Consider the following 23,175-nt stretch of genomic DNA (forward strand, 5'->3'; position numbering starts at 1 on the left):
CAGGCCAACAAACTCAATGGCTGGCAAATGATGTAAGTACAGCGTGGCAGTTTATCAAGATTTGCGGAAATTAATAAAGACACTACGACCCAAGGGACGGGTCTCTCAATTTGGTTCCTGGTCCTGAAATCCGGCAACATCAATAGCGAAACGGAACAGGGGAGAAAGAGATGCAATGATGAAATCCCTCCCTAGAAGTAAGGGCTAGCTCATCTCAAGAAAGAGCAGAGAAAGGCTGGGATCTAAGTGACTGAATGTGGGCCAGATCAATATTGGCACTGTGCTCGAGGTTGCCTTCCAGATATAATTGTTATCAAGTGACCAGCGACAGGTTTAGTAATTCTCTGGCACCTGTATAGGTACCCACATATCACTGTGTACTTCACACGGTCTTTATCAAACGGAAATGTACTCCGCGATCGTGAGTTTCTAACCAGTGAGAGGCTTCACTGATGAAGAGAGTAATAAAGGTTTAATCAAGGATGGACGGATAAGATGGAAAGAAGTCTTAAAGGCACTCATGTTGCTCGCAATTCAAGTCGGTGCAGGGTTAAAATGGTAGGCAAAGATCGAGCATAATGACCAATTGGAACATACATTAATTTTTCCACATGTTTGACTGTATTCTTTGTGTGACTGTCTTCAATATCAATTTGGAATAGTAAAACATTACAATTGGTATTTTCTGTATTTACTCCTCGTGAAAGTACGTAAATACTTTTGGTTAGGTCCTTCGGCAGTAAAGAGAAGGTTGACCTTAACAACCTGCTATACACGGCGGAATGGAGACAACACGTGTGAGCTTGATGAAAGGTTGAATTTTTATTGACCGATCATCTTAATAGAACAAAAAAACAATCGAAGAAATAATCATTAAACCACGAAGCTAATAATTCGCACAATAGTGGATTAGAGGCAGATAAATTGTTCTTTGAAAGAGAAAACCTTAAATGTTACAAGATAGCTTCGACACGAAACCTGAATGGTTTGTGACGCCATCGATGACTGAATAGATCTGCATAGGCCTACCTTAATGTGATTAAAATGTGCATTCCCTACGTTGAAAATGACTATAAATGCAGTAGTGGTTTTTTTCTTTGCAAATTTCAAATTAAAACATGAGGAGCTATTCTTCGAGGGCATCAAAATTCAATTACGAAGGTTGATGCATTTGCAGATAAAAGTTTCTTTCCGTCTTAGTTCAAACCAATATTGAATTAAAAGAGTACAGTTGTACTACGTGCATCAACGCAAGATATATTTTCGAAATAACACTTAAAGGATATCGCTTAGAGACTATCGAAGGTGCTTAGTTATCATCATCATTATCCCCGTCCCCATCATCTTTATCATCATCATCACCACCATCACCATCATCACCGTCATCACCATCCCCAACATTTTTACCATCACCACCGTCACCATCGTAATCACCATCACGAGAACATCGATCTACACGTATAATTTAGTTTGTGTTTCTACCATGTTATCAATTTAATGCGTAATTATTTTCGCTGACTTTATCCTGAACAGAAACAAAGAAAGAAACAATTAACCTGATTCTTCATATAATGTGAAATATTTGGCCTTTGATAAGTGTAAGATTTCTTCACGTTTAAAATGAATATTGTCATATATATGCATGTACATTGTAATTAAGGTGTCATAATATTGCAAATGTGTCGTATTTCCATAACAATAATACGCTTTTGTGTATTTCATTTTAGCAAAGCAGTAACTATTTCAAAGCACGTGCATCAACATATGTGCATCAGTGATTATTTACAAAGTTTTACTGTCAATTAAAGATCATCTGTCCGTCGTAATGTTCGTCGCCACATAACTGTATAAGTACCACTGTTCAAATTAAAATCAAGACTTTACATTGAGTTTTACTTACATGGTACTATACATGCATTGAGGCAGGGAGGGAGCAATATGGGCAACTTCGTCCGGTCAGCATTTTGGTTGATTTGTTTGTTTATCTTTATCGTATATATATAGGTTAAATGTATCAGGAATATAAGCGAGGATAAAATGCTTGACTGTTCAAAAAATAACATCATAGTTTGTACGATACCACTTTTAACTCGACCGACGGATTCCCAAGTGTTGGGAATAAACAGACCGGTATCCTAGCACAGCCGGGTGCCGGCTTGAAAAGTTATGACACGGTTGTCTTATATTGATTGTATTAATATTAACATTGGCATACAACTGAATTAAAAACACGGAATGGCGTATTAAAGACCAACATAAACCACACAATGACTTTTGAACAGTTCAAACTTCGACACACAAGACTTAGTTTTGACCTCGCTCCCGGATTCGTCATGGTATAAATGCGTCTATGTCCTTAGCGTTGCAAAAGAAACTCAGTAACAGAGAGTTAAACCCGTACGAAGTACAAAAAGCCGATTTTCTTGAGCTATTCATGAAAACGTCCCGACCACAATACACTGAGCTGTAGCATTATAGTGTACAAAGTTTCAGGCCCTACGACAAAAACTTCTTGTTTATTGACCTTAAATTAAATTATTGCAAAATCAAGAACACCGATAATACATCTTGATTCTGCTTTAGCGAGTGTGCTTCTCTGTCACGTTAAAATCACACCCTTTACTTTTTTGCAGAGATTCGTTATAGCTTGAGTTAGTTTTTTATATTCCGTGATTAACATGTTTACAAGCTATAAATGAACTAAATGTGGTAGGCCTATGTAACATGATTCATGTACCTGAACATGGATCATCTTTCTGGAAAGCAAGTTTGAAATATGTATTTCAAAACCGTGCGACGATCGTCTTGTCATTGTATAGTCAAATTTCGCATATCAAAACTAATTAGCACTACACGGAAAGAAATATTTCATTTAGATATCAATGCGATTGCAACAATTTTATTTGCCAGAAAGGAAACGTGATTCTAGAAAATAAGTAAGAACTGCCCAATTCGTTAGAAATGGACACAATGCAAAGCGACATAAGTTTCGTTGGAACTTCCTTTGCCACTGAAATATGACTTTAGCTCTATAGAAATATTAAGTCAGAATTTAAGGAGAAACTGAAACTGTTCTTAGTCCCTCATGCGTTGCACCGTGGATCTGCGGACTCCTTTGTAACGGTAGGGTTTTATTATCAAGGCTGACGCAAGAGGGCGTCTAACAGCCTCTCTTTCAGTCTATCCTTAAGTTCACGCTGTCCTGTTTCGGTTGTTCTGCATGCTGCGTCTAACGAACAGCTCCCTGGACAAAACGAAAGATGGAAAAGACTAGAGTTACTGACCGAGCAGTGTACGGTGTCAACGTGTCGATGATTATATTACATTTTATTACAAACAGTTTGCTTGCAATAAAAACTTAGTAATGTTTCCTTAATTAGCATAAATAGGGGTGGGTTAGACAGCATTGGATACTTCTGTTCCAAACAGCCAGGTGCATGGAAGCAGCGTGCCTGTGTTCACGACCACACTTCACTTTTCCCTGACAATTCAATTCAGTAAGAGTATAAACTTCCGTGACAACTACAGGGCTACCAAACCTCGGGGTCGTCTCCTTCTAAGGCTTCGTCCGTGACAATCAACTACTTTTCGGCATAAGATGTCCGAACCAAATGAAGAATTTTCATCTTTGTAGTCGATTGCATACATTTCAATGGGGTTTTTCTGGAAATATGATCTATTAAAACTCCAAAGTGAACGGGGTTAGATGTCTAGCTAAGCCACAGACAGTTCACGAAAACGTAATTTGCAAAGATTCTTACAAAATTGAACTTACAGTACGAAATCAAATCCTTACTTAGGTTTGCACACGTGAAAATGCAAACCCCAAGCACTAAAGTGTACGTTTACGACAGCGACGTTGACCAAGGTGTCCAGACAGGCCAGGATAAAGACGTATTGTATACACATCTTTTTTTCGCTTTGCCTATCACTCTTTGATTAAGTATCCTTGGGTGACGGCAAATGCACCAGCAGATCAGCGATTTTATGCAGTGACTGTAATCCTTCCTCTCATGCAGGTAACGGTTTCTAATGTCACATAGTACACATCAATTTATAACGAAAACTTCTATTATTTCAAAGGAGATCAAGAAAAATAGATGCGCCACTAAGGTGTTGAAAAACAATCAGTGCCTGCCAATCAGACACTGACAGTGACAAATTGTAAGTCTACAAACCTCCAACAACTGGGAAGGAAATTAACTAACTGGAGGAAAGCAAATAGACTAATGCTAATTTCAAAGTTTTAAAACTGATTAGCTATGGAACAATTCACAGTGTCTGTACTCTGCTGTTGCAAATTCTGTCTTAGAACTTGTAAATTAGTAGTTTTTCAAATATGCCTATTTGATGAGGTGATACCATATCCAATGACTTAAACAACATGCACATAAAAGGCCTTACTGCTGCTCAAATGAACAGCAAAATGAGTCTCAAATGGATTTATTTCAAAACACGGGGCAATGCCCACCAAGTGCTGCATGGAATTGTCATAATGACAGCGTGGTCCACTCGTGGTTTCATCACAGCGGTCAACTGACTGAGCGAATCTGGCGCTATTCTATAATAGCCTCATCATGTTTCAATCCTTCAGATAATTAGGGATGAAGATGGGCCCATCGCCCGGGGGGGGAGGGAGCCCCCCGGGCGGAAAACTGCCCCCCTCCCAATCGGAAAAAGCAGAAGCCTGAGAAATATATTTTGTTCTTCTGATGTGGCCCCCAGCTTACCCTGACGGGCTGAAGACAATGTTTTTCTTTTATCAAGAAATACCTCCCATTTTGTTGTCTCTACATGCAAATATTGATTTTTCCTTATTCTAAAAGTGAAATCAACGAAATGAACGTCCATAAGTCTTACTTCAGTTTTGACATTTAAATTGCACTGTTTAATGGTACTGTGCTCAGTCAAGATTCACCCAATGAAATGAAAGATGGCATCAATTAAGGGGGGTCAATGGATAGTTTGAAAACACTTACTGTCGTTACAACAGAATCCGTTTGAAACACACTTGCCACCGGCTACGGATTTGCACGTCTCGCCAACAACCTCGCATGGCGTAGAGAGCTCACTTTCTTCTCGACATACATAGGCCTCTTTCGTACCCAGAAAACAGCCGAAAGATTCACCGCAGCAAATGGCCAAGCCTACACACTGACCAGCACCGCCAGGACCACATGATAGGCACTAAAATGCAGGGATAAAAAGCACATTCACGAAACATGACTCTAAACTGAAATCCATGGGGATTAATTTTATGCAAAATTGGGCATTAGAAGGTTATTTCGTGTTGTACTGTCAAAGACTGGTCGTGTGACTTAGGCCCAAACTCAAGGAGCTAAAAGTCGGAAGTTTTAGTTAAATCCAGCTGACAAACAGTCTCAACATATAAGTCTCATATTAAATCACGACATTTTAATTGTAAAGCAACAATTTTTGCAAGGCAAATATCGTCTGTGCATGGCCAAATTCTGGAAGAAAAAGATCTGTGAAATTGGTCCTGGATGCAATATGCGTAAAGTGTTCAATCAACTGCCTTCATTTGTGTTACCAATGACCTAACTGAACTGGCACACTCCTTGAAAATGTATAGAAAAGGCAATAAAATTTGCCTGTCAACTCATGAACCTTCCAGGGTCAATTCGGGGCAAGAATTTAAATACTTCTCTGTCTTAGGTTACTCGCGCAATGGTGTCAGTTTACCTCAAAACCCAACATCACGATTGTGGAAAAAATTAAGTCAACAGAGCGCGTGGGCTGACACGGACTGTACAGGTGGAATGCGGCCGTGGCCTGGTCGCTAGGATGAGCGAGCTTCTTAATTAATAGCATAGGTGTCAGTTTCAGACTTGGTCAACCAATACTTGTCCTACTGATACGTCTGGAGAGAGCGTATCACTCTCCACAGAGACACCAAGGTGGGGTATATCAAACTCAGAATGCGTGTTACTTGTGGCAAACTTGAAGAATTGCTGTGAAGCCCAATAGTCCACTGAGATCTTTATTTCCATATATTTCCAGTGTAAGTGTTAATGCATTAAAAACACTCCAAGTCAACCGGTTTTCATTGTTGATGTGCCATTTTCAGGCGAATTTGGAGCTTTTTTGTTTAGAAGTTTCCATATTTATGAACAAAAGAGTAATGCCATGCCATCCAAAACTAAACAGGGTCTTGTGATCACGGAAACAGTGCCCTCTTTTGCGAAGAACGCGTGGAAAATTCTAAACGTTTTTAAAACGTGTGCGTTTCATACAGCATAACCAAAAAGGTGTCAGATGGCTTTCTGTCATTTGGAGTTATAGAAAAATTCAGGTTCAGAAGAAATTCATATTTCTTCGATGATATAATACAGCTATTTATCTCTTAAAAAGAAGCTTGCGTGTACAAATAGTACAGTTATTCCTTTGTTTTGAATACTATGACGTCATTGGCCTACACCGATCTCATGACCAGGCAGCAATTTTACACGACACTTGCACCACTAGACACCGCAACGTGATATCATTGATGAGTAATCGCCCTTAACATTAATCCAAACCTATCGTGCAGTAACCACTGACCAGCTACCATTCATTGGTTCCCATGCAATTTTTATAAACAGATGATTACGGTTAACTCTTGTGGGGGCAGCGAACTGGAAAAACTATACAACGAGTTATTGCAGCGCTGCAATTTTTTCCAACGTAAGTTGATGTTCTTTTGGTATTTGTTTCTTCGTGTAAGGTAGTTAGTACATTGTCTGCTGAGCTTGAAGACACATTTGAGACTTCCCTCCATAAAAGGTTTCTAAGACGTAAAGAACTTGCTTTCGAAGGAGATACACGCGACTAACACAAACTGATACAGCGATGTGCGAATCTGCACACGTCTTATAACTGTCTGTAAGCATGGATCGAGTTACTCATCAAATCGATTAAATTGGAGACCTTCGCCTCGGGTGCTATGAGTCCTTCGCTTGTTAAAACATCATGTACCACATCACAGCATTCAACAGTCATTAAGACTTGAGACATTAAGTTTAAGACTTGAAACATTCGGATTCCAAATTAGTCGTTAAGGTTCTTCTTGCGCTGCTGTTTTATATTAACCTATTGCGAATAACATTTTTTTCCAAAGATCTTGTTTTAACATGGACAGTTACTGTACAAGCACTAAATTTAAATGATTGGTTTTAGCAAGTTTCCACTCAAGATATAACGCCTTCGGTTATGACGGAAATAATTTAGGGCAAGACTAGTGTTGCATGTTGAAGTGATCAGAAAAATAAGTGCTGACGTCTTAAAATGCAAGACAGGGAAGATGTATTGGCCGTGGTCTCCTGACAAAATTCACTTTCAGTTTTGATTTTGATTTTTAAAGTGTAACCCGAAGATTGTTTCATCTGACAACCGGGGGTTTAGATGGGGCAAAACGTCGGGGGGACACTGGAAGCCAAGCAAAGCAAGTTATAGATGGCCTGCTTTCATTTCACGATTTCGGGGAGGAGGATCGAGGGGCACGAACGTCTGCCCACGTGCATCCACTAGTCCGCCCCCGTAATTTTGTCACCGATGACAATCGTTTCGAATAGATGATTTGTTAGAACCTGTTTGGCAGCCCTGGTACCCTCTGTAACTTCTGTAACTAAAGGTATTCACTAGTTGAACACGTTTCAACTCCAACCATTTTCGCTCCAAATGATTCGTGAAGTCAAATTGTTTCGTCCTAGTTTTGGCATCGAGTATAAATCAATCTTAGGTAAAAAAAAAGTCTCCAGTTTCTGGTCATCACGCGCGTCGCCAGAGACCTGTGCGTCGGCAAAATACAGAATTTTTTTCAATTTGCATGAAAAGATTTCAAAAAGCCGCAAAACTTCGGCAGGAATTCTGCTACCGCGGATTTAATGGGTTGGGTTGAGTATTATGTACAGTGAAGGAATCCAAGGCCTCCATACATTTCAGTCGGGCACTCTGATCAGGTAACGTCATTCGTGTATCTTTCCACGAAGGCCGTGCCCGAATCAGTTGGCTATGGCTTGATATAATGCTAATGCATGCATAATTCTATGGGAACTAGCTGTGGATGCTGCCAAATACTTGGTGTAATTTCCGGCCATAGCCAATTGATTCGGACCTGGGCCCACGTACGTCTGTGAACCAGACAAACAAAGTGGTCTAACGTCCTGCGTGAGTATACAAATTGAAAACGCTTTTGACCAACAAACCTTTAGGGACCAGTCTATTTCAGCGTTGGCGAGGCAGTGGCGGTACATAGGCCTACACATGCAGTGCATGTAGTGACAATAGACATGCATTGCGTTATGACAACCATACATGTAACAACTCATGTATCGTTGATCGTCACTCCCCAACATGTTAAATGCAGCTTGTTTCTTGCAAGCTAAACCAGAAAACAATGTGTACAGTATATCATTTACCTCATGAGAATTTTATTCTCATTTTGACTCTGGAGCTGAACTGTTTTCATTTATTTCTTCATAGGCTATTTGACGTACAACTTGTTTCCTCTAAGCTAAAGCAGAAAGCAACGTGCAAAGAATGTCATGATACTGCTGCCTCGTGAGAATTTCATTTTAAACCGGAAATTGGGGCTAAACATTTATTTTCAACATGTGATTTTTCCATGGTTGTGCAGTGCGCTGTATTTTAACAAGCTCAATCTTGCCAAGAATAGAAGCCTCTTGTTTAAGGGAGATGACTGAAGCCATTGCCTCTTGTCATATTTTATGGTCTTTTTATTAATTCAAAGTTGTTAATTCACACTTCTCGTAGTAACAAGGGCACGCGCTCTAAAGTATATGTGCATATACATCAATTAAATTAAGGGAAAACACACACACACACACAAAAACCACCAAAAAAAAAAACAAAACAAAACAAAAACACGTGTCACCGCACCACTTTTGAACCAAGCCCATGACCAGAAACCGGAGTCTTTTGGGGCCTTAAGCCTGAATATTAAATACATTATTTTGTCAGTGCAGTACTTTTGCACACGGCCGTGGCAGGTGGTAAACGTGACTTATATGCATCTGAGTCTACATTTTGTGGGGTTCCCTTCATAGTATAAGGACGTGTACCTGAGGCTAATAATTTTTGAACTAAAAAACTGGAGGTGGACTTGTATCCAAATTTCGATGAAAATGTCCCGAAAATACGTTTCTCAAAACTGACCACATTTACTGTCACGAAGAGCTTGGCTAAAATAGGGCCTGCTTTTTAACATCCCCGTCTGAGCCTTGAAGATCAGAGGTGCATCCACAATTAAATCAAATTTTATATATGAATTGCACAATTGCGAGAATCCATTAAACGAAGCTGGAAAACGTGCCTAAGCTTGAAATGCCAATGGAAATGTGCTAGATTGCCGATGTATCCATGACACTGTTCGTCCATTATAATTGCTTCAAAAGAAGCTTTCACGAGTGGTGACGTGGTCTTCTTAAAATTTGATAGTCTAAATGCGAAAAACTACACTATCAAACTCTTTACTAAAGACAACTTTTAAGATGTGCAGGCTTTTGAGGGAAAGCGCTCCAAAAGTGAAAAAGGTAATGGTACTGTTGTTATTGTTATCATGGTAAGTTCGTTTTGAAAAAGACAACACTTATACTTGCTAATGTAGAATTATTTATGATGAAGGTGCCCAAAATGCACAAATCATAAGAACAACTTCGTCGACTGTTGAATAAAAAAACAAAGAGATTTGTTTCTTTGCGTAATTCTACCTGGGAATCCTCGTATTTGAGGTGGGATAATGTAAATGCATTATCGGGCAATGCTCCCCTCTTGTAGTGCGCCTCGAGTGGCAATTCTAATCAATGTTTCGACCCCAATTTGCGGCGTGGCGCGAACTGACACACCTGGGGATCGATTCAAATTTAATATTGCCCACTGGCTCCTCGCAAATCACACGGACAGAATGTCTGGCAATACAATCGATTGCATTAAGAAATGAAAAGGGGAAGGAGTTACAAGGTGTTCAGCTGAATGTCTCGTAGCGAAAGGAAACAACCAACTTGTGTACGCCTTTAATCTCACGACTGAATTAGATGACACCACGTATGAGCATCACCGTGTGTGGAGACACCCCCAAATCAAAGCTGCAAACTTTACATCCTGCTCGTCTTCGTAATTTCCAGAATTCCCCAACGGCTTATAGTCACCAGGGAAACATTCCATCGGTTTTACTTTCACTGTCAAACATCAAGTGTATTAATCCGAAGTATATGCTCGGAAACAAGCCACTGCACTCCTTTTTAATATGAAATGGGCCTAACAAAAATAAAGTCGACCATCGAAATGTTGGGGATAATGGCTTTAAAATTTCCAGTTCAGTTTTGAAGACGGGCTATTGATATTTTTCTTCTCGCGGGCCGTGTCAAATTGTAATGGCTATTACAAAAACAGTGGGCCCGCTGATTACAGTTTTACATGACTTCCTATGAACTAATATAGAAATGTATGGCATAGCTTACACCCAGAAGGTTTCCCCCTCTGGATCATCCATAAATAGCGCGGGATGGTTAAGGCTGCGACTTAAGAACATCACCGGTAGAAAGGCACTGGAGACCACAGTTGAGATTACTAATAGGATTCGGTATAAGGTTTCTCCGACCCTTGGCGGATTTTTTAGGCTGCTATACAGCGACACTGTTACTCTGACCTAAGTTACTGTTACATCAAATTTAAACTTCTACAGAAGAAAAACCCACCACAGTCTAAGTGCAGATTCACAAGACCTAATACTTGATTCAAAATAGAACACATTACAAAAGGTACAGTTACTGAAGTATTTGTGAATCTAACACTCAGGACTCCATACAAACTGTCCAGATTTTTTAAACACAAACATTCATCTTATATTTGGTGAACGATGTCAGATACATGTAACTACCAGAAAAAAAGCTTTACATACGTCAGTGTCTGCTTGATGACGTAGACTAATAATAAATCCATAAATGAACCACGGAGGGTCGTGAAAAAAAATCATTAATCGGCAGGTAGGACTTAGTTTTATAAGGTTCGGCTCCGATCAGAGGTGCCGTCGGCAATTATTTCTGGACTGATCTTGTCCATTAGCCGTAGTACGGAGTTTTTAAAGGGACATGGGTCAGAAAAAAATGGGAAAAATGTTTGTTCGAACAAAAGAAAAATTCATTCGAAAGAAAAGAAAATTCGCTCCAACGAAACATTATTGTTCGAACACATTGCTATTGAAACGTCTGGCTTGTCATACTATGCACGCGCGCTCACTTCCAGGCAATCGAATTTTTTTTGTTCGAACGAATTTGTTTTCGGTCGAGCGATTTTTTCCCCATTTTTTTGAACTAAAGCAAGACAAAGGGGGATTTCTGTTGTTTGTGTCATGAAAACTACGGTATTCGTTGCCAGGCCCCATTCTCACAATGTTTCTTTTGTTTTAACTTTAAGTGTAAACATGCACTGCGTATGAAAATTCTCGGTTACAATGGTACCGTTAAGAGATGGGGCTCTTCAGACGACAGTCAAATTTGACTGACAGCAATGGAGAACATTAGGATTTAGGCTACAGACAGTGTGAAATTTTCAGGCTCCCACAAACAGTGCCAAGTCCGCAAAACGACCCTATCAGCTTCAATTTGGACTTTTAGAGCAATGGTTGAACTAATTTCACCGATACGCTACTTTCCATAATGTGGCATCTCACTTAACTTTTTTGTGTTGTTTTAAGAAGTTACTTGATAGTTACTTTAAGTTCTCCAACTGAACACAGCACATGGCGTGCTTCTCTGCATGCATATTTCAGCATGGGCGTGTCATACGATTAACAAAGGCGACGCTTTCTTTCCATGCATGGATACATGCATTTATGACTCACAACTTGTTGATAAAATTGGCTTCCAGATATGCTGCCTTCAGAGGCGGGTGTTTTGGCCACACTTGTTAACGCCGGCGATTGTTCCGGGTTTTCAGCTGACAGCCTCGTCTAATTAATCACAATTGCTCTCCTTATAGGCAACAATCGATTGCTAAACGCGAACGTCACACTTCACCTATAGGTGTGAAACTGACGAAGGGTACTTTGGGAAATTGTAAATGTGTTTGTGCCGCACTCGTGGATAGCCTGCCGCACTCTCTGCCCTTGACACTAGAGCCCCACGCACCAGCTGATTGTTAGGCCGTGCTATCCAAGATTCAATGATAGAAGAACTTCGGCAATTAATGTGATGACGCTTATTTCTTCCTGAAATTAATAAGTACGTGTTGTTTGACCTTATCTGTACAACGACCTATCCTCTGGATTCGCCTCCGCATTGACCTTCTGGAAATGACTTTTAGTATAATCCTAAACTGTACCGGTACCCTTTTGGAGTGTTGAAGACTATGAAGAAAGTGTTTTTTCAAACATTATCCGATTTAGAATGAGATTGCGTCATAACGAGAACACGAGAAGAAACTGGTGCTTAAATTACCACACATCACCAAAATGTATGAAAAGTGTGTTTAAGGTAATATTTATGACAATTTTGTAATTCATGTAAACAGACGTGTATCTTCTCCTTATCAGGTATATGCATAACTTATGTTTAATTTTATAGCACGTATACATGCTTGTGAACGTAGGTCTAACCTGCTCAGCAATACCATCTCACTGAATTCTTCTTGTTTATGAACTGATAAATTTGAGAAGAAATCTTTTCAAGGGAATACAGAATGATTTAGTCTCCAAGCCACGGCCTCTTTGAGGTACATTAACGCCATAAATTAAGTTCATAATGTCTACGTGACTGCGAAAATACCAAAGCAATACTTGCAGGTTCGTTCGCAGTTAGAGATGGTACCGCCCGATCCTCTCTATTCGATTCATCGACTGCCCGACAAGATTAAAATTATTTCAGTGGGTGTATGATTGGAGACAAGGGGATGTATTCTGTCACTTTGGTCAGTGTGAAGAAGCCGACTTCATGAGGAATGGTTTCCCCCTCGGGGGACGCTCGTTTCGGTCGTAAGAGAGGAAATGAACCAAAATGTACGGAGTGGTTAACGCTAGCAGCTTGGCCGTCCAGCTCCACGCAATCTAAATACAATATTCCCATCTCCCTTTCCTCCCCTCTATTTGCGCTACCTGTCTATTGTCCTCTCTGTGAAGCCTCTAGGGTATAAATTGGTGCGCCAATATCTTGCCCTCAGCACTGGGAAATCAGCTAAAGTGATGAATGGAAAACCCGTACAGTAAGAAGTGTGTGTCCTCTGTGGAGTTGATTTTGGGACGCTGTGACGACCTAACTCAGCACTAAAATCCATTTACAGAGGTGTGGCTGTCCAGCATTATCAAACAAACAAATTAGTAATTGATCGTAGCCGTGACGTTTCAGTAATAATTTTCTGAAGTGACAAGATTTTGTTTACTTATATTAACAATGTGGATTTTGCCCAGCAATCGTACGAGGGAATCCCGTTCTGAAATAAATGTTTGTATGAACTTTGATTGAAGCATGCTCCCTATACGCTCGTGTTTTTCATCAAATCCAATTGTGGGAACGAAATTAGCCCACATCGTTTCAATTGCAAAGTAACTGCATACCTAGCCTACTATCCCCACACAGTAAACAATTACTGAAACGTTTCGAAGGAATGGAAACTTTATCCAGGGAAAATGCGGTTTCCACAAGTATACCTGGCCAGCTAATCAGATTGAGTGGATTCGCAATTCAGGCTTAGGTCAACATATTAGGCCTTTGGTAACAAAGTAATTTTGACTTTGAAATTATTCCTGTACTGACGTGCACCTGAGCAAACGTGCATGGATTCTTCTCTCGATGAAACTTATCCCGGTTCATAATTTTTTTATCCATTGGTGTCTTTAAAACTGGAATGAACAAAGGCAAGAATGAACGTGTCCCTAATTAATTAGAAAATAATTCAAATATATTAAAGCTTTAAAAGCGTTTGGAGGGGCAGGAGGCATTTCGGATGTGCCTATATTATGCGTCCAATTTGCATGTGACTATATATGCGTCCAATCCTAACTCATCCAGTTACGTAAAACGTTTTGAAGATTTCTCACAATCAGTGAAGAAAATCCGTCCACCTTTTTGTAAATTTTGGATGTCGACCATTAAAATGAGCAAAGCTAAATACATCAATTACGAATAAAGTTTCAAGTCCATTTCTGACGGTCGAGTCTAAGTCAGGACAATCGAGTCCAAGTTCGTTTCTTCAGTCATTTGACGACGTAGCTGAAAAAAAAAGACCGAGACACTTAAATCTGATTCCGGAGGGGCTCCAGTCCTAGTCACAGGCAAAGTTGTACACAGCTCTTTCTACCATTTTTTTTCAGACTGCTTTGTTTTGTTACTTCGTTTATTGCTTTCATAAAGAGGTCCCCAAAAACAGTTTCAGTAAAACTGCCGCCAACCAACAGCTGAGGGTTATTTCTCCAGTATAGAAAGTTGGTAAACATGACATTTGACAACCGACATAAGAACTTTTGAGCAACAATAGCTGTACTTTAAAAACCTTCTTTAGCCAATAATAGCCAGATGAGATCTGGAAAAAATGGTCAGTAATTTATCAAAGTCGCAAAAGCATCATGATTAGGTGTGTTTCCTGGTCATTTTTTGCTTCTTTTCAGCAGATTTTACGAAAGCTACACTGTACAAAATGCACTTAGTTTTAAAACACATTTCAAAACACTTTTGTACCCACTTTGTGAACACGTTTCACCTACAACATGTTAAAACATTTTACGTTGAAATGCTCTTAAAGGAATGTGTTTAAGCTCAAATGATTCAATTCTAAAACAGAGTTTAGAGTTAAAACAGATTTTTGTAGACACTTTTTTACACGTGAACTAACAACATGTTTATTGAAATGCATTTAGGTATATGTTTAAATGCCAGACGCCTTTCCATGGTACACAGTGAGCTTTGGGGAATCTGCTTTAAAAGCCCTTTTTAAATACAAGTCGTACTACAGAGGGCCTTTCAAGGACCACTCAAGGTAAGGGCTACAAAAGCAACCCAACCTGTGAAGAATAGGTGGATGATAGAATAGGAAGGTGCGTCACGCTCAGTATGAAAGATGTTTGTAATTAACATTGTACTTGAACCAGGATATGTTACTGACATCTGGAAAATATGTCACACAGTATTCTGTGATTCTAATGAAGTATGAAGGAAGTGACTTGATTTTGTAATGAGTTGATGCAGATGGCCGAGTCATGTGAAATTTATGCTTGAGTCTATTCGAGTCACTGATATTTGAACATAAATAAGAACACAAGAAGAAATTAGTTTGGGATTCAGCAACTATTTAAATCTTCAGATCCAGGATCTGCTACTTAAGCTACTTCTCAGCTAGGCTACCATGATTCATCATAATGTTTACAAATTGTTTGGGGACTCAAACGATACAGGCCTCAGACTACACTGGAGTCAAGTCTTTGGATACAGGACTATAATGAGGTTGAGTTTTCTCGCAGTAACTGAAGTTGCATTAGGTCCGGTGGAAGAGTGTTGGAACACATGCCATGATTGAAACGATAAACGGTCGGGTAAATCCATTCTAATAATCAACAAACAAGAAAAACAGTTGAGAAGATAGTAGACGTCAATAAGATTTTGACAAGAGCTTACCTGTCTGATTGTGTTATAACCTGATCTTTTGCCCCCCTCTGGACAGTCTTGTACCAAACATGCTTGGCTGTGTAACCAGAGTGTTACCAGTACCCCGGTCAAAAGTGTTGCTGCTGCCCTCATGCCTATCGTCCGTTGGACGACTTTGCTGTCGGTAAAAACAGAAGGGATTGCTAAATTTTGAAAACATGTGCTGGTGTATCCACGATGACGTGTACGCTCTGGCAACCAAAACGTATTTTTTTCAAGTTTCAGGAAGTTTTGTTTGACTGTGGACAGTTGTGTCAAATATTAGAGCACACAAAATATATACATGTAGAAGGTCCAGTTTGGCTGAAACTTTGAAGACGTTTAAGCTGTATACCTGCTATGTATGTGTGGGTTCATACCTTGCTAAAAACAAAAACCATCACTGTATAGAATAGTGCTTCGCTGTAGAAATCCAGTATGCTACCTAAGATAAAGGATTGCTAAAGGAGACCTAGATTTAGAAGGTTTACTCCAGCCTTTCTTACATAGTACATCGTGTAAATCAATGGCAGGTCCTGCTGTAAGTTTCTGCAATAACTTTTAATATTGCTGCATGTCAGCAACGTTTACTGACGAAAACCATTTGACAATGGTCAATTAGTTGTAGACAAAGAACAAGGGGAACGTTATTATATAGGTTTTTGAAAAATGAGGAAAAATTTGCAGTGCGTGCATGGTACATGTACAAATACATTGTGCTATATATAAGCTGGTTAACTCTGGTAAACCCCATTATCAAAAGCCTCGAGCGGATGGTCGTTCGACAATATGTACTCACGTGGTCGTACCTTGTGATAAAATGAATAACATGGGTAACATTTAAAATAAATCATTTTTAGTCAGGGAATAAATACGTTGGTATGAATTAAGTCAGTGTGAGTGTGAAGACATACCTTCGTAACTTCGTAACATGTAGGCTATACGAGTAGGCTATAGATAGGGCCTATGCATCTGCCGAGGAAATGGTTTTTACATGAGATGCCATGCAGTTTTACGAATTGTGTCGTCTGCAAAAGTCTAATTATACAAAATAATGCGGTGTCGATACTGAAAAAAGCAAGTCTGTGATAATCAAATATGGAACGGGTTGCATTGAAGTGCCACCGTAGGAATTCCTTGATTTTAGTTAATAGTTAGGTCTTGTTCTACTTGATTTCAAACCTTTGCATCTGTTTTGCATATTTATATAATACTATATATGCGTTATTTTCACTAAGATTTGATCAATTCGAGCAGCTGTGTTGCTTCATTGTGTCAGGTTTTGGGGAGACAATAAGCAGGATTAAGGCTCCCTTTTAGTGTTGGACAGTTTCAGATTTTTTTTTCTTCTGATGCTGGTCAACTTTAATCTACCCTTTTGACCACTATCTGTTATTTTCCTGTTATGTCTTATGGATTTTGATTTCTATGAATTTATCAATTTTGAGTGGTGAAATAACCGAAGCGGAAGTAGAGTAATTCGGCCAACCTTGATGGCTGACATACTGCGTCCTTTATGACGACAAACTTGCCGCATTGCACTCACCCATTATCTTAACCTTCACAGTATCCCTCTTGGTGAAATAATAGCTCTCGAGATGAAGAACTCACGGTTTCATTAAATGCTTTGGCTTTTTTTCTCTAATCGGACGTTACTCTTTTTTTTACTAGTGCATTTGTCTTAACAAAGAGCATTCAGAAATAACTAAAGATGGAAATTCCTTTTCCACCGAGCGGAATACCCAATCAAAATGCATGACCAATGAGTAAGGCGCCAACTGACTCACGGAATGAGAAAGACATAGTTTTTTGTAGAGTTTAGAAAACGTTTAATCGATATCAGAATGTGCAGTTTCTTTTATTACTCTTTATTCAAAACTAAAAATATACGAAAAGTACAACATTCGCTGAACTGTATTTTGATCATTTCCTTTTAATAGTACATAAATACTTCATGCGCCTTTGCAGACATTGAACTGATCAGAAGCTTTTATGGCGCGTCTTTCTTTTTATTTGAAGACTACTTCGTGAAATCAGCCACTTACATGTATTATTCTCACAGACGTAAGACAAATTGCTGTGATACATTTATATGTTTGTGCAAATGGCTGTTATGGAACATTACCAGAAGGCTTTAGTTTAGAGTTTTGTTCTAGGGCAAGTGCATACCAATATATTACTCTCTGCTATAAATGCTTACATAAAACTGAACCGGCATTAAAGGCTGGGCAACACAACATATTTTTTTTATTTCAGGAAAACGGTGACGAATGCTGCGTGTACTTTGACACTAGGGTTTCATCCCATTATCGCAAGAGACTGCAGTCTTTCGATACTCCACTGATCCTCAAATGAAATCGGCTTTCCTACCCGTGACAGCGCCCTGACCCGTACATTGTGCTATACCAGGGACGCACGTCAGTGGACGAGATCAGTAATTACAGACGAAGGGGCTTAGAGTGAAATTGATTTCGGTTCTCTCCGTACAGAGGGGACATAATTGTGCCGTTACATGATTGAGGATTTTGCCACTTTCACGAAATAGTCCAATCGGGTGTCCTAAAACTACTGGTACAGACAAAAGGGCCCATGAACCCACAGAGCTGATCACAACAATCTCCAGACCCGAGGTAAGGAATGCACAAAAATATTTGCTCATTTAAGTATTAAGCCAAACAGAAACAAAACAATGGATCTTCGTGTTTTTTGTCAGGTACATGTATATGAAATAAATTTGTTACCACAAAATTTGTACACGGGTCTTTTCAACAGACACAATGCTCTAAAGTTAGGAACTATGCTGAATATTAAATTTTTTGGCCGGAGTACAATCGTTCCTGAGATTTTTACTTGTTGCAGTTGTAGACCCACTCAGGAAAACGGGAAATTATTACGTTACAAGCGGCAACCATTTATTCAAGTGAGCAAATATACGGAGTGGATGATACAGAAAAAAAAATGAAAGGAAGCCAGCAGCAGAACTAGGGGAATTAATAAACGATTCGGACTAAAAAGGGACATTGCCCCTAGTCTGAGCCCTTGAACCCCTCCCCCCACATGATATTAGGATATTATCTTTGTCTACTCTGTTTGTCTGAAGACCTGCGTTTCCAGACCATGAACATAAAGGAATATTTTGCCTCCAATTTTTTTATCGTTTGGTTTAATCTATGCGTCTTCGCTATATCCTCGATATTATTCATTTCCATGTAGTTTACTTTTCATTAATTTTTTGTCCACATTTAATAATGACAATGGGGTGATTAAACAGCGTGTAATTTATTCTTGGACAGTTCACTAAATTTTTAAACACAAAAAAAACCTTATCAATTACTCATGATTGAAGTCTTATTTTGTTTATGTGTGAGGCATGAGCAGGTTCCTGGCTAATGTTTTAATTGTTGATTATTAATTCATTGCGTTCGTTTATTATCATTTTACTTACTTCTGTGATTCCTCTGTAAACGCATCTGGCATGCACCTGTGATTTGTGGGTTTGAATGCAATAGAACGGAATGGAATGGACTAGGTGTGCTCCTTGGAACGGAAATGTCACATTCCTAAAAATTCCTAGATATATTTTAAAAAAGAAGTTGAGACGTTTATACTTGTATACAAAAAAAATACTTATTAGGGTACGTAGAAACGAATTCCGTTACTCGTTATCAGTAAAACAGCCCTGACGCTGTGAATGTTATTTAGGTCATGCCTATACCAATACAATTCACATTATCAAGCATGCACTAGTCATTCAGCACTATAGTCATTCATTTCTAGTTAGACTGCATTCGTTAGACACGATGTTCCTGTTTTCCTTTCTGTTGGAACAGGCTGATCCTGAAAACGAATATGTGTTTTCATAGGCGATCTAGCATTGACTGCAGGGTGCTTTAACCTCCTTAATTGGGAGCCACGTTTGGGTTTCAGAGATCAGTTGAAATAATAGAAACTTTATGCTGAAATGATCAATCTAATTTTTACCCCAACTGAAAAAACATCTAAAGCTAGCAACTTGAACGCGTGTTTGTTTTAGAGTAATTAAATGTTTTCTGATTGATTTTGGAAGCATTGGCTGTACTATGAGTCTCAGACAGAGATAATTAACATGGCATTTTTCTTAATGGCATTTATTTCTTGTGCAAATAAATTCAATTTCCTCCTGCTAACACCGGTACTTCACTATTTCCCCCTAATCGGGCTATCCCGATGCCCCCATTCCTAACATTAGTGTTGTCTGGAAAATGTTTACGGGAAAAAAACTAATTCACGAAATGCAAGAAATAAAATCATGCAATGCCAAAAAAGAAACAAAAATGAAAAAAAGGAGAAAACATTGCGATTAAGTCGTGAGTACGTTTTGAAGAAGGTTATTCAACAAGCAAATAATTCGTTTCTGGTGATTGAAAGGAGGGAGAACTGGGTAATTGTTTAGGAATTCGGGTCACTGTAAAGTAATTTCTCAATTGGAAAAGGATACGGTTTCACAACAACATCTGTAAAACGTCAGCCAAAATGAGACGAAATGCGCCCTTAAGATCATTGGAGCTTGCTCGTAAGATTAAACATTTTTTTAAATTCAGGTTTATGATGATTACTTTACATCTACGAATCTGCGGAACTATACAGAATACTATAACGGTACATTTATTTAAAATATATTACAAAAGACGTGCTACGATTGGATGTAAAAAGTAAAACTATACTTACAATAACCCACGGAAACAAATATTTAAACGAAAATGAAAAGAAAAAAGTACTGATTAAAAGTCATTAGATTTAATAGTTATCTGTAACATTGACGGAATAGGGGGACGGTAAGATTTGTTTACAAAAGGTTCCCATTAAACTTCCATTATTGCAGACTAAAATAAGGAAGATTATTTACCTTAATCATATTGCCCTTGTGTCCAACGTCAATAGGCTACCGTCATACGGTAAATTTGCCCCACAGGTTGGAAACTTTTTTTTAAATCGTGTCAACTAATCAAGGCAGTGAGGCAGTGTACATTAAAATTTTGCAATCAGTTAAAGTATCTAGGAACTGTGTGTTTACAGCGACATAATGTTTGCTGTTTTCTAAGACACAATTTTCCTGCGTATGCTTGTGTTGTGCAAGCATTCAGCAAAAAGTCAGCTCACGCCATTCAGCATGCTCCCATTCCAACTAAACAGCGTTATTAATTTGCGTATAAAGTGTGCTGTGACATGTCGTCAGTGCGGTAAAATCAACACAGTGCGTACAATATTATGTTGACACAGCACCACTTTTCAAAGTGCAATCTATTTGGACGCACCGGTCAAAGAAATAACGACAATCAGTAAAGCACACAAGAGGGAAAATGACATTTCCGTTCCTCAGTTACTTCAAGTAAACCGTTTAAAATATTGACGGCCCTGAAAGTAATGCCACGATCTATGCACCGAATTCGTAGAGTAATTCAACACTTTCCGACCTTCTCGACAGGAAATGCATTTGCAACTGCACTTTCACGTTGGTGCTAGTCTTTCGTCTGCTCTCAAGCGAAAGTAATTGGCTGAGTGGTAATTTCTGCAATCCACAACATTCCTTTAAGAGGCGCGAGGATAGCCTGATGTGCATTAATTTTTAAAGAAAACTTTCTTGCTATGTAAAACAAATATCTGTAAGGAATTTTAGTCGGTCAAAACTGTCAGCTTCATTCTTTATTTTGAATTGCATTAATGTAGTATCAATTAAAATGTCTTGAAGTTAACAAATCGAGACTGAAATTTATTGATAATTAAATTTGGTTATTAGTTGGGTACGGTATATTATCATATTTCTTGTTCTTTTCCTCGTCCAATGTAGTGCTTTTTGAAATATTTTGTTAATAAAATCACCGACCATTACCCCAAACCGAGACTTGATCTCTGAATAAAGTAAATGGTATATTGTTAATGGTTCATTTCTTACACTTAGTCTGGATTTTATCTTATTCTTGTAATCAAGGAATCCAAAAATTAGATTAATCAGCTCAATTGCAGTTCACCTTGTTGTTTGCAAACATAGTATCGAATGATCTTCCAACAAACAACACCCAGATACAGCTGGGAATCCTGTTACAATTAGATCCTATGCAAATATTGAATATCTTCTCACGGAGATTACAAAAACGGCAACAAAGCCAGTGCCTGCTCCTTCTTGAATTGGTCAGGTACTTTTCAACGCTGAATAGGCTTGTCAGCGAGAATTATAGTTTATCAGTGTTAGTTAGAATAGATTCCTTAGGAAGGGTAAAAACTCACGCATGAGCGTAGCGAAGGCGCGGGGCACATACTCTTGCCCCCACCAAAGATTGAAGTAATACTTAATGAATTAAATTCATTCCCAATACTACCCAGATTGTTTAAATTGCAGTGGTATATCCCGAATTCATACATTTAAAAGAGCTTTTTCCATCATCTCCATTATTCACTAGAACTATATACATGTACTTCCAAGAGAATGAAAAAAATGCGTACAGTTCCCCTACACAGGGTCAAAAATGCATGAAGATACGGACGAATTGAACAAGCGCGGGAAAGGAAATAAAAAAAAAAATCTAAAATAAAGATTGCATTCATTAGTGGACAGTTAACATACCTGTAGAATATTCCTCCGACAAGTCCTCGCTCAAAACAACAGGTTATTCAATAATCAGTTTTACGCAGTCAATTGTAGATTCGTCCTCGAGCGCTCTTAACACATGTGACAACAATGGTCTCCTGCTCTCCCTTTGTACCTCTGCTGACAGAATGTGTGCACGTACACCAATCATCACACTTCACGCCAAACTTCGTATCTTATACGCGCTGTGCTCGAATGTCACGTGATTACAACACAGATTTCTAATTGGTTGGGCTGTGGCAGTCTGACGCGGGTGAGGCAAGTTAATGTTCATTTTTTTTCTAGTCGCCGCAACAGAATGGTCGTTTCCTGTTCGGGGGTTAGAGGCTATGGTGTTCGGTCCGTATTTGCCACCGCGACATTGTGTTGTTTTTCAGAGTGACGTAGTTTGCTTTATTGATGAACTTTTACAAATGTGATAACCACATTGGATGTGGCACTTGTACAAACAACTCTGAAACACTGGCACACTATGACGGTAATTTTGATCGAAGGAACAAAGATCTACACCCCCGAGTCAACAAAATTACCAAATCTGAATAACGGAAGTTTTTAATGAACCAGCTGCGAACAGACAACCTGTTTGACGGATTTACAAACCTTCATGTATCCAAAGTACCTTTGATATCTTCTTTCATGGAAATTTTACATGCACAAAGTGTTGAGAAGTTAGTTTACATCTACATCAAACAACGATCTTTTCAACGCTGCCTGGTTATTACAGTCCAGGCTAAACGCATCACCGCAATAAGATTTACCTTTGACCCTTGAACAGTGTTTTCAAACAAATTGGTCATGGTCTCCCTTTTGAAAAGGTGTTTTCGAACAAGGGAGACCCTAAAAACCGTTTGTTTTCAACTGCCTAGTTACAAATTTCTCTTTTCATTGTGGTAAAGGTTTGAATTACCATATCTAAAGCAG

General features: G+C 38.9%; 1 protein-coding gene across 1 annotated transcript; it reads right to left on the reverse strand.

Moving 5' to 3' along the window:
• Nucleotides 1–798: 798 nt before the first annotated feature.
• Nucleotides 799–22,402, reverse strand: LOC147796976 (conopressin/neurophysin-like). The gene is made up of 4 exons (XM_087145085.1): nucleotides 22,231–22,402; nucleotides 15,621–15,768; nucleotides 4,980–5,187; nucleotides 799–3,244 (listed from the first exon to the last, which is right to left on the reverse strand). The coding sequence occupies exons 2-4, from the start codon at nucleotides 15,741–15,743 to the stop codon at nucleotides 3,138–3,140; spliced, it is 438 nt and encodes a 145-aa protein (XP_087001211.1). The 5' UTR covers nucleotides 15,744–15,768; nucleotides 22,231–22,402; the 3' UTR covers nucleotides 799–3,137.
• Between the last annotated feature and the right edge of the window lie 773 nt (nucleotides 22,403–23,175).

This window comes from Acanthaster planci, linkage group LG13 (assembly GCF_054643075.1).
Source record: "Acanthaster planci isolate LZ-2023a linkage group LG13, COTS_SCS, whole genome shotgun sequence".
Classification (NCBI taxonomy): Eukaryota; Metazoa; Echinodermata; class Asteroidea; order Valvatida; family Acanthasteridae; genus Acanthaster; species Acanthaster planci.